The following is a 12,838-nucleotide window of genomic DNA, read 5'->3' on the forward strand; positions in this document are numbered from 1 at the left end:
TCATTACGAAACACTCCCAATACAAACGCTGCTATCCAGGATGCAGATCATTATTTAATGTCAGAAAATGCCCCTGCAAACTGTGACTAAGATCCATACCCTGGTCCCCCTTTGGTCCCCAAATGTGGGTCCAAGTCCTTCCCAGTTCCTTAATACCCTGGAGGGCCAGACACCAACAGCTGTGGCGGGTGTTTCTGAGGTCACAGCCCAGCTCCGTTTTCCATCTGGGACTGCTCTCCGGCGCCCACGGTTCCCCCAATACATGTGTGTAAGTCACTGGGAAAAGTTACGTGCTGTATCCTTTGGAAACTCTCGGAGAAGTGAAGAGCTGTTATTTCCTGCCGGGTAGTGTCCCCCTTTCTTGCTTCATAAACAAAGCCCGGATATGACTTGGGAAAGGGTAAGAAAGGGGGAAAAAAAGGAACAAAAAGTAAAACGTTTGTTTTTTCTCCAGAGGCTAGCGCAATCCCAACCCTTGGGCCCCAGCCCAGGACGGTCCCCCGAGGGCGAGGTGGGGTCGGCAATCAGGCCCGGGGCTCTTGGGCTGAACCCTCCCCGGGCTCCCTGGGACAGGCCTGCTGGGTTTGGGGGGTTGGAGAGCGCGATCAGGGGTTTTAAGCTCTCGGGACGGAGGGCAGGGCTGGCGAGAGGGGCCGGCCGAGGCAGCAGCGGCGCCCCGCCGGGGACCACCGCGCGGGGGGCGGGCCCGTCCAGCACCGGCGGGGCGGGCGGGGGGCGGGGGTGAGCAGTTATTTTGGGACGCGCCCTGGTTTATCGCATTTCCAGCTGCTCCACTCCCAGAGCTGTCCCTGGGCCCAGCTCTGGGGCGAAGATGCCGGCCCTGCACATCGAAGATTTGCCAGAAAAGGAAAAGCTGAAGATGGAAGTGGAGCAACTTCGCAAAGAAGTGAAGTTGCAGAGACAACAGGTAAATGGGCTGCCCCAGATTTTTTCCTTCTCCGACGGCCAGCTTTTCCTGGTTTGTTGCAGTAAAACAAGTAGGTGGCGGCTGTCTGTGTGTGTGTGTGTGTGTGTGTGTGTGTGTGTGTGTGTGTGTGTGTGTGTGTGTGGTTTTTGTTGTTGTTTTTGCAGCTGGAAGTAGGGCTTTGGTGGCGCCTGGGAACTGCCAGTTGATGTGGAAATCATAGGAGGTAAAGGAGAGAGCAGGGATCTGATGAGTAATTTAAAGCCAAATGTCAGAACATCTGAGGCGCCTAGACTGGGGAAGCAGGCAAGAAGTTGTGCCTGCTGTTAGTCGGTTTTAAAACCCCAAGCTGTAGGAAGAAGACAGATGGCTGCTTACTTCCTTGATCTTTTTCGTCATGGGAAGGATGGTATCTGAAAGGCCTTTTAAAATCGCAGTTTAAAGTCTTGAATTACCTAGTTTTGAATTTCACAGGGCTCTTTCCAGAGGTGTTCAGTGAACGGCCCATTGGGGCTCGGGAGCAAAACATTGCAATCTCCGTACTTATTTGTAACTCTCATCCCTTTGTAATGTCCGGTTTATAAGTAATGAACGAACACAGTAGTATTGGTTTATTGATAAATACACGTATACTGAGATGCTATAAAAACTGCTGTGTTTAAAGGGAAAAAAACCAAAGTTACCTGACTCAATGAATAGGCTTGTTTCTTGGAAATTTAAGGGACCCATTTGGTGGCTGGCAACGCCCAGTGGTAGAGCATGTGTTGACCCCTTAATTTTTTTCACACAATGGAACTTAGAGGTTACATATTAAACAGAGTTGCATATACTAAAGTAAAGCATTGTTGAAAAGTTGGAACATCCTAATAGCTAGTGCCCCTATGCAGAAGTTATAGGGAGAAAAGAAACAAATATCTCCCAGTTACTTAAAGCTTCAATTTAGAAGTTGGTCAGGGCCTCGGTGCAGCTGACTGTGGAAATATTCATTAGCAGGTCCTCCCTGCCAGTTCCCCATCATCCACGTCCAGGACACACCCTGCTAGTTCAGCTTTCCAACTCCAGAAACTCCAATTGTATGCCAGAGGGAGAGAAAATGTCAAGGATAGCCATAGGGGATCGAGGGAGAGGCACTGAAATCCTAATAATAATAGTCAAACATATTTCATTATGCACTTTGAATTATAGAATGTTAGTGCTAGACAAACACTGTGGCTCTTAGAGATCATTCAACCCTCTTACTTTTAAGAATTAAAAAAAAAACCCCACAAACTTGAATGCCAATGGGGCCCCAGAGCTAATGATAGGACAGTTACTGGAACACCGTCTTGTGATGCCTGTTGGTTATTCTGTCAATCAGTTGTTCATGTCTGAGCTGTGTGCTCTGCTCAGGCCAAGGGCACGAAATTCACAGGCTGGACTCTGGCTCCAGCTAATTGTTGTTCAAACACATCCTCTTGATCATGGAAAGAAACGCATCAGAGGAGTACTTTGGCAGTTACAGATCTCTTTGGAAACCTGATGAAGAAGCCTCCTTAAGAACGGATGCAATTTAGGGGAACTTGAATCTTATCCCTAAATTTATCTGGGACCACAGACCCCACATCATGGATACTTGCATCTCACTTTTGAGAATTCAGTGTCAGCAAGGATGGAGAGCAGATACGACCTGAGAGAATGGTACTTGAAAGGGTTTTATTTTGCCACATTTTAAGCCAAATAATTGAATCACCTACTTTTAAATTTTAGATCAGTTGGCCTCCACACTGGTGTGCAAGGAGTCTTTGGGATATGGGAGTAAAATATTAAAATTTATATTTTTGATTAGTTTTGAATGTCTATTTTTAAATAATTTCCAGATTATGTTTTATAATTATGAATGATGTATTGACACAATAGTATCTGCATTCTAAGTAAGTAATTACAGTGGGGCCTTGACTTACGAGTTTAATTCGTTCTGAGACCAAGCTCGTTAAGGAGCTTGTTAAGGAGCTCAATAACTCAAATTACTCTATCAATTCAATGCAAAAAATCAGCCGAGAGACAGCTGGTATCTCAAAAAAACTCATTAGTGGGGACACTCATAAGTCAAGGCCCCACTGTATATACATTTTGGGATACACATGCAAACATGTTTTAGTGGTCACCACCAAAACAGTTTGAAGATTAGTAATTAAAAATTTAGTGGGAATATTTTTGTCTAGTCCTAGGTGGTCCCCTCTGGAATTTTGCTTGAGTTCTATAATTTTTGCTTCTAATTTCTTACTAGTAATAGAGGCCTTCATTAAGACACGGATCTTTTTATTTTCCTTCCCTTTTAAGTACTTTTTTAAAAACTCACTCTTGTAACCTGTCTCTTAAGGATAGACTTTTTAAGGGAACTATTTAATCCTTTCTCCATTTCAGATAAAGTTTTTAAATGATTACATACACACAAGAATCTCATAATAAGTCTCAGACAAGTCTTTTATTATGGCCATGGCCCTCAAGCAGCTGACAGGAAGGAATTCTGAGCAGAGACAGAATGGTGTGACTGGGCAACTTCAGCCTTTTTCCGAGTCAGGCTTCCCAGTGAAATTGCAGAACGTGGCACACACCCATAATAAGTGAGAATTTTGGCAGGTATACCCCAAAACATCTGGGAGTTTACTATTACACCTGTTCATTAGCATGGAAAATTGTAAGCACAGTTTGGTTTAGTTCCTAAAATATTGTGGACACGTCACTAACTGCATTTTAGCAGAGGAAGGAAGTCATGTGAGCCACAATGCATAGAAATTGCTGAGGATAATTTATTTAATACAGTGACTAACATTCTAACCCATAGTTAGAAATATATTTTACGTAGATTGTATCATGTATTATATTATATATGCTTCATGCTATACTCTAATATTTTTGGTCTCACTGTAAATGTTGGTCATACCCAATTATATTAGTTTCTCTAAAAGTTGGTGATACAGTTTGAACAATCCTGACCTAATTCATTCTCCCCCCTCCCCCACTTCAAGGTGTCTAAATGTTCTGAAGAAATAAAAAACTACATTGAAGAACGTTCTGGAGAGGACCCTCTGGTGAAAGGCATTCCAGAAGACAAGAATCCCTTTAAAGAAAAAGGCAGCTGCATTATTTCATAAGTAACTCCTGGGAGAAACTGTATCCTCAGTGGCAGAACTAGCTTATTTTAGTTTTCCGAAATAAAACCGACATGCCTTTTAAAGAAGGAAAAACTAAATTAAAAGCGGACTTTCTCAAGCACTTACATAGATACGGTTTTGTATAAAAGCTATGTGCTTCTCATCTTTGCTCACTCCCCACCCTCTTGAAGAGGGCAGAGAGTATCAAATGTACAATTATGGAAATAAGGACATTACTTGCGCATAACTCACCTCTTCAGTATATTGCTTGATGCCTCAAATAAAGTGTTATCGCTGGAAAATGAGTGTTGGCAATTTTAGAAGGCTTTCTCTCTTTTTTTGCACTCACTTTAATATTTCTCCCCACACAGTTTGGGTGTTTGGGACATGTATCCAAAGATGAGATGGCTTGATAGATCAGGTCTCCAATCCAGTTCTTTCTGCTTCAGACCTATCAAGAGCTTTACATTGCTGTGTTCGGACTAATGCAATGTTTTCGAACATTCACTGTTCGGGAACTGGGGGAATAGAATCGCTAATGGTGACAGGAGTCAGATTATCTGAGTCAGGAAGGAACCAGGCCAAACCACAACTACATTAGCACTTCCTCAGTTTATCATCACACAGATCTTGTTCAAAGTGTTGCTGTCCTGGTGGCCTTGGGGGTTGGGGATCATGAGGGGCACCCTCAGCCAGCTCCCTATGTTCACCCTCAGGGCACTGCATCTCCCATGTGGTCTCCAGCTCTTGGGCATAGCAACCCTCCAGCTGTGTGGCATTGGCACAGACACGTGGCTCTGTACCCTGTCCTGCCAGCCTTTCCAGGCAGCCCTGAATCAAGCACGCCTCCTTTCCTTCTCCTCCAAAGTCTCCCGTTCATCTTTTGCCCATTTCTAGCTTGCCTTTTCCCTCATCGACTTGTAGGAATTCCTCATGTAATGTTGATCAGTCATCCTTTGTCAATAATAGGTGTTGCAAATACCTTTTCCCAGTTTGTGGCTCAGCTGTTCACAGTGATCACAGCTGCAGCAGTTTGAGCCAGAGTATGTGATCTGTTTGGATCCTTTATGAAGGCAACTGCAGGTTGGGCCACAAAGAAAGGGACCTTTCCTCTTTTCCTTGAGCATTTTATGCCCTCCCCCCCCCCCCTTTTGTCTAATTTTTGGATGCAAATTGCTCCAGGTTTGAACCAGAAAACAGATGAGCAAAACCCTTGCAAGTTAGCTTCAGCTCAAATGGCCTTAGTTACTAACTTGCCCAGCAATTCTAAATGTGGAGCCAGAAGCCCAGGTTTCTCCTTGATGAGGCCTGTTCTCCTGCTTAGACACATAGGTGTATCTTATCAAGCCAGAGAGGGTCATGTGAGCTCTAGCCGCTTCCTAAAGCACATCAGCACCCTGACTCTGAGATTATTTCCTTTCCCTCTCTGCAAGAGAACAGGATACCCCTGCAGCATTTGAAAGACCAGGTTATAGCAAACAGAGAAGGGACTATTTCCACCAGTTTCCTGCTTTTTTCCAAGTGCTGACGTCAACTGGAATTACTAAGGGCCCCAGGATAATTTTAGCCCAAAGCATCATCTACTCCAAGGTGAGTTTAAGAATAGTAAACGTACGCATTTCTCCAACAGCCATAGAACAATTAGTATTTGGGATGTGTTTCTACTATTAGTTATTTAACATTTAGGTGGCAGGGGATTTCGGTATCTTGGTGCTTTCTGAATTTTACTTGAATGAGCTGTTTCCTTTCAAGTCACAAGGTTTTCTTCAGTTGCATAAAAAAGCTGATGTCAATTCTGGTTCTTGGTAAAGCAGATAAAATCATGTGCTTCTCTCCTGGAGAGCTAAGTCAGTACATTTATCTCCTAACTTTTTGAGAGTTGCGGATTACAAGGCCTGGATTTCTGGTAGCTGCATTCAACTGTCCATTCATGTGCATCTCCAAGTCCTAGCTTTTGTTTTTCATGTACTTTCAATCATTTGACAAATTAGCCCACTTCTGGTTTTTCCTTAACAAATAGTCACGTAGATGTTTATACTAGATCTAATTCTATTCTCTCTATTTCATCATAGTAACTCAGCAGACCTAGAGAAATGTAATATAATCATTTTGATTTTCCACTAAAAACTTACCGGCTTGCATTATGAAGAAAATGAAAAAATATGGTAACTGTTCATTTGGATATATTACAAAAGGAACCTTTAGTAAGTGGGAATTTAAGTGCAATTTAAATCATATGTTCAGTTTCTGCCTAATATACGCATTAAGTTTGAAATCATTTGGTAACTGATAAAATAGTTACTATGCTTTGTGTATTGAGACTTAGATTCTATGAACTCAAATTAGCAAACTTGGCTTTTTAAAATGTATTTTATTGATTTTTTTTACAGAGGGGAAGGGAGAGGGATAGAGAGTTAGAAACATTGATGAGAGAGAAACATCAATCAGCTGCCTCCTGCACACTCCCCACTGGGGATGTGCCCGCAACCAAGGTATATGCCCTTGACCGGAATCGAACTTGAGACCCTTGAGTCCCCAGGCGGATGCTCTATCCACTGAGCAAAACCAGTTAGGGCCAAAATTGGCTTTTTCATTTCTAGGCATAATCTACAGTACCAGCTCACCCATACGTGGTATTTTAAGGACATTCATTTTATATGTTGCATGCAAACTGATATCTCATCATTGTCTAAATTTGTATTTTCTTGATTTCCTGTGATATTTACAGTCAGATTTTCTTGTACCTTTTTATCACGTGCATACATTTCACCCACCCCCAACTTCCTGCCTATAGTAATCATCACTCTGTATCTACGAATTTGGTTTTCTCTCTTTCTTTCTTTCTTTTTTTTTTTTTTTTGGTAAGTGAAACACACAATATTGGTCTTTTTCTGTCTGACTTAATTGACTTAGTTTAGCATAATGCCCTCCAAGGTCCATTCATGTTGTTGCTATCAAGGACAAGATTTCCTTCTTTTGTTATGGCTGAATAATATTCCATTGTGTATATATAAATATATTCCATTGTCTTTATCCATTTATCCATCGAGGAACATTTAGTTTCCATATTTTGGCTAATGTAAATAATGCTGCAATGGACATGGGGGTGCATATATCTTTTCAAGTTAATGCTTTTGCTTTTTTCTGATAAATTCTCAGAAATGAAATTGCTGGATCATCTGGTGGTTCTATTTGTAATTTTTGATTAAACTCTATGCTGTTTTCCATAGTAACAGCACGAACTTATGTTCCTACCAATAGTGCACAGCGATTCTCTTTTCTCCAAATCCTCACCAACAGTTGTTATTTCTTGTCTCTCTAATAATATCCATAACAGCCATAATTACATAACATAATAATGTAATAGCTATAGCAAGTGTGAGGTGCTATCTCATTGTGGTTTTGATTTGCATTTCCCTGATGGTTAGTGATGTTCAGCACCTTTAATGTGCCTATTTTTGTCCACTTTTATTTGTTTAAAGAAACATTGGAAGGTCATACAGGGAACTAATAAAAATTGCTACCTGTTAGGGCCAATTTTGGGTGTAACCAGGTGGGAAAGAATGAGATTGAGATTTCTCATGGTATATCTTTCTATAAAGTCTTCACTTTTGGAACCTGGGAATATATTATCTGGTTTTAAAAGTAAAATTAATTTCAAAATAAAAAATAGAAGCAAAATTTATAGTGCTATGTTTAGGCTTTGGAGAGTAAGTATATTTGGTATTAAACAATCAGAAATAAGTTTGTATAATCAACATGCTTTGACGAGTAGTATATTTTGGTCTGTTTAGCTTATCCTACCAAGTAAAACAAAGATATTGAGTTAGTAATAGTTATATTTCATCATTATCCCCTCTGAGTCTTAGAAGGATGATAATGAGAAGAAATAAACCCCTATTTTGAATACCGGTCTAGAAGAACAGCGTCTACTGAGAAGATATCTTTGGTTTAATAGAGAGAAGTGGGATGGTGACAGAAGAAAAGTGCTCTCTGGTTAGAACGAACTCTGATACCCTACTCTGTGCATTGGGCCGTCCTAAAGGGAAGAACATTCAACCACAAAAATATTTGGAGCTCTTTGTATGTATGAGGCACTCATTTAGTCTTAAAGGATACAATGGTGGGTTAGACAAAGTCCTTAATATCATGGATTTTATAGAAATGATAATAAGTTAGATATCAGTGCCGATAGAGTATATTATGATATATAAGTAGGAAAGTGGGTTTTTTTTGTATTTTTGAAGATGATGATGATTATGGTGATGATGATAGCTTATACAAACGAATTGTTTAATATTTGTCTGGTATTGAAGTAAGCTTTTTACAAAGATTATGTCTTTTAATTCTCACAAGTGCCTTATGTATGGGGTAAATAATTTACACAAAGTCATATAACTAGTGTAACTGGCAAAACAGAGACTATGCCTTACATTACGCAAAACTGCCTCTCTTGTAGAAGCCGATGCATATGCAGAGTTAAAGAACTGTTAGCGCAGCAACCTTCTAACGTGGCTTTTGGCATAGATAGGTAAAATAAGTCAGCTGCTGTAGCCTTAGAAAATTTTAGCCCTGGTGTATGACATAGAACTTTATAGTGGCTTATTTTAGTTGTTGGCTGGCTGATTTTCTTTCACCACAGCCTACTATAACAATTTTAACCTATAACAAGTAGATAAATTTTGCTTTCATAATAAAAATAATATCATGACTCAATTATTATAACAGTGATAAACTTTAATTATATATCAAATAGTTTTTGCTCATTTGCTGAATAATATACTCTCTCAGTTTAGTGCCAGAATTTTGTCTGATAGAAGCTACAGGAGTGATGATAGAATGCCTAGAAGAAATAATTCACACGCTGTAAGGAGTTTCTCGGAAATATAGAAATGATTAAGTGACAGTCAGCCCTAGAGAAATGCCTAAAGTTACTAACCAATCTTTTCTAATAAGTGATCTAGCTTAATCTCTGTGTTTTATCTAATAAGTGTAGCCATAGGCTTTAGCTGTGTCGTCTCAGCCTTTTCTTATAGTCAACCTGAGGCATATGATGTTAATGACCTACACCACAGAGTTGGTTTGGGAATTAACGGGCCTGATTACCAAGGCTATAAGTAGAGCTCTTTAAATCCATAAAAAGTCCTTGTGTATTGGCATTGGTCAATATTCATCAATGAACACCTTCGAATCCCTTTTGGAAGTAATCAGATTAAATAGAAATACATGAAAAATATATCTATTCTATAGAAACAATATATTTAGTCAAATTTTCACAGTTCTCTTTGGTACTGTGTAGGGAAGTAAGGAAAGGGAGTTGGTCTTGTTTGACTGAGTGTTTTGAAATAGTATAAAATAGAATGAAAAGGTCTATGTATCTCAATCTAAGAGAGAAAGAAGGAAGAGGAGAGAAACATTTAAACAAATTGAAAACGTAATCTAAAAACTCTAATACTGATGTAGTTCACTAATTGCTTAAAATATTCAAAGGTCATTGTTGCTAAATGTTTCCTCTTTACAACTAAAGTTAAGTGTTAAAGAGGAGCACCACAACATGGATGTGCATGCTGTTTAATTGCCAATATCCAGATTCCCCTTTTCTCTTTTTTAATTTTAATTAATCTTTGAAAGATTGTATGCAATTGGGCTTTCAGCTGATTCTTATTTAGATATATTATCTTATACAATAAAAACCTAATATGCAAATTGTCCCCTAGACTGGGATTTCGACCAGGGAACCGAATTTTGTTCATTGGGCCTCTAGTTTTAATATATAAGTAGATATAAGGTATAATAAATTAATATTTATTAACATTTGGGTTTTCAATTTGGAGCAGGGAGTAATTTAGACATTTAAAAACCATTTGTTTAATTTGATTCAACAAATGGACTAGGAGTATGTAAACATGACAGTCTATGGACAAGTTCAGCCAATATTTTTCCTCATTCTAGGAACTGGCAGTTGAAACAAATAGTAGTGACATTAATCAAGTCCTATTAATTAAGCCGATTTTATTTACAAAGTATAAGTGGATTAAGTGTTTGAGAAAAGGAAGGGTAATAAGTGAACAAATAATGAAAGACTAGGACATTTCTACTTTTTTATGGAAACATTTCATGGTAGGAGACATAGTAGCTTAAGTGAAAGAAAACAATTTGTGAAATATTAAACGAAGAGGGAGAAATTTCACTTGCTGAGAGTAGCTTGGCAAAACAAAAAAGCACTTACCAAGTTTATGTAACAAGAGCAGAGGAAACCTATAGATAATGGGGTCTACTGCCTTTGGTAAAAAGTCTTTGAAATGCTTTTTCAGCTGTTGTGGGTAACGGATTACCCCAAATCCAATGACTTAGAACAATGCATTTGTTATTGCTTATGAGTCGGCCAGTCATTTTATCTGGGATTGGCTCTGTTGATCTTGGCTGGTTTCACAATTCATCTGCAGTCCCCTGATGGATCAGCCAGAGGCTGACTTGTTAGCTGGGTATTGGCTCAAAGTTAACTGGGGCAAAGTTGGTGACTGGGTTCTTTCAACTTTTAACAGTCTTGTCTGGACTTGTTTTCATAGTGTGGCAGGGTTCTAAGAAGAGAGTGGAAGCATAAATGGTATCGTAAGGCCTAGAGAAATAACCAGGACACCATCCCTTCCACTGCATTCATTTGTAGAAAGCAAGACACAAGGCCAACCCAGATTCAAAGGGAGGGAAACTATATGCCCTCTCTTGAGTGAGGGAACTGCCAAGTCACACGGCAACAGGCATAGATACAAAGAAGGGTGGAAAGGTGGTGACATTTTACAATCTATCCACACCATTGGATTCGGATTGTGGTTTCAACCTTAGGCAGTGGAAGCCAATAGGAATAAGCTAATGATAGGTGAGAACAGAGGCTTCATTAGGATGAACCAGAAGACTCTGATGCTACCGACAAACTATGGGGGTGGTCAGGACACATACTCACAATATTGCACAAAGGTGGGAGGGGGTATTAGAATCTGTTGTGAGAAGAAAAGCATCACGATGAATGTGAGAGTTCCATACCTTGAAAAACCCCCACAATTTGTATGGCAGAGCTGAACTGCACCTAAGAGAGAAGGAGCAGCCTCTTGAAATTAACTTGGCTAACCCAGTTTATTGACACCTCAAGTTCTGGGAAGCAGAAGACCGCAGGTTCTGATTACATCCTTTTTGCATGTTGTAGAATAGAACCGATTCCTGCAGCTGGATCACCTCCTCTTCATCACCTCCTCTTCACGTAGAGCTCATTTTCAAAAGAGCCAGGCTCTGTGAAGTCACAAGCTTTTATTTCTGTCCCCAACACTGATCAGCCAGTCTGGTGAGGGTAAAAGCTATAATAAGCCAATCCTGCCAATATTTCAGAAACTGATAATAGTATACTGCTCTTAGCTCACTCCCTGGGGCGGCCTGCATTTTTTTTTTCTAGTCCTTTTCTAGCATTCTACCTTAGATGGCTGAAATGAGGGAGATGTCCAGAGAATTGGGGTTTGCTATTTAATTTATTCCTCACCTCCCAAATTTGCTTGTGTTTGAATTGCTTTGAACATTCTGTCTGAATTTGGTCTTTAGAGGGACTCCTGTTGATATTTCTTTGGGTATATGTCTGTGTTGGAACTTCTATTTTTGGTAAGTACATTTCTCTTTGAGAGTAATCCTAACCAGTATTTCTCGGGTTTCTGCTTTCTCTTACAATGCCAAAAGTTTCTCACATAATTCCTCATACTTTGCTATAGCTGAAGGGGTGTAGGTTATCTGGAAAGGAAAGAGTTAGTGAATACTTTTTGATTAATGAGTAACACAATCCCAAATCTGAGGGCATGCATAGCATGAGCTTAAAGTATGACACAGCCTCAGTGCATCCATTGACTCGGTAGCTGACCCTGGAAATATATGATTCTTTTATCCATTTTAGAAGGACATTTCCCAAATCATTAACATGCATTTGTATAAACTGGGAAAAAAAGATGGGTGTTAGGTTACGCATTTGTCATAAATTGGAAGGAATATAGGCAATTTTATAAATGTATTTTCCTTGGGGTCATAAATCACAATGATACACTAGATGAGGGGTTGTCAAACTTTTTATGTAAAGAGCCAAATAGTAAATATTTTAGCCTCTGCAGGCTGTGCTATCTTTGTAGCAACTACTCCAATATGAAAGCAGCCACAGACTATAAAATACATAAATGAACGGCTGTAGTTGTGTTCCAGTAAAACCATTTTTATAAAAAACAAGTAGCTGGATTTGGCTCACAGGGTCCTGCTCTACATCAATGCTTTCAAACTGTGTATTAATACCCATTAAAGGTCAATTTAGTGGAATGTTAACAATATTTTAATAAAATATCAGCATATATTCCATATAGTAAAGGGTATTTCTCTTATAAATATATGTGTTCAAATCAACATGTAAAATTAATTTTTTTGTTGGTTGCAGTCAGTAAAAGCTGATTTTGAAAGGTCAACATTTGATAGTATAGAGTGAAGACATTAACCTTGTCCAAAGAGAAGTCTGGTCTTTCCCTGCCTCCTCTGGAAGGTCCTCTCTAAGCCCTTTGAATGTCCTGTTTGACAAGAGTGTCTTTTTGCCTGAGGACTTGGGCCGGGATCGAAAGTAGTATATTGTGATGTATGGCGAGTCTTTGAGCCATGTGGTTATCAGCTTGACCTGTGCAGAAGCTGGAGACTGAAGCCAGCCACCATGGAGTCCCAGGAAAGAGTTTGGACACCAAGGCGTCAGTGAATTTCCCTGTTTGGCAAT

General features: G+C 39.7%; 1 protein-coding gene across 2 annotated transcripts; it reads left to right on the forward strand.

The window, feature by feature from the left end:
• Positions 1-314: 314 nt before the first annotated feature.
• LOC308527086 (guanine nucleotide-binding protein G(I)/G(S)/G(O) subunit gamma-11) lies at positions 315-4,377 on the forward strand. Of its 2 annotated transcripts, XM_081102413.1 has the most exons (3): positions 315-400; positions 787-928; positions 3,934-4,357. In XM_081102413.1, exons 2-3 carry the CDS (start codon positions 833-835, stop codon positions 4,057-4,059), a joined length of 222 nt encoding a protein of 73 aa, XP_080958539.1. In that variant the 5' UTR covers positions 315-400; positions 787-832; the 3' UTR covers positions 4,060-4,357. The 2 variants fall into 2 exon arrangements, with proteins under 2 accessions (XP_080958539.1, XP_080958538.1); XM_081102412.1 differs by lacking the exon at positions 315-400 and having other exon boundaries at positions 414-928; positions 3,934-4,377.
• Positions 4,378-12,838: the final 8,461 nt, after the last annotated feature.

The sequence above is a fragment of the Myotis nattereri genome, assembly GCF_964212035.1.
Source record: "Myotis nattereri genome assembly, chromosome: 11".
In the NCBI taxonomy this organism is placed as follows: domain Eukaryota; kingdom Metazoa; phylum Chordata; class Mammalia; order Chiroptera; family Vespertilionidae; genus Myotis; species Myotis nattereri.

Bases quoted from the DNA above. Each gene is read 5' to 3' on its own strand.
- LOC308527086 (XM_081102413.1), top strand. From the start codon at position 833: ATGCCGGCCCTGCACATCGAAGATTTGCCAGAAAAGGAAAAGCTGAAG. The intron at 929-3,933 runs GTAAATGGGCTG...CCCCACTTCAAG, and splicing joins TGAAGTTGCAGAGACAACAG to GTGTCTAAATGTTCTGAAGA.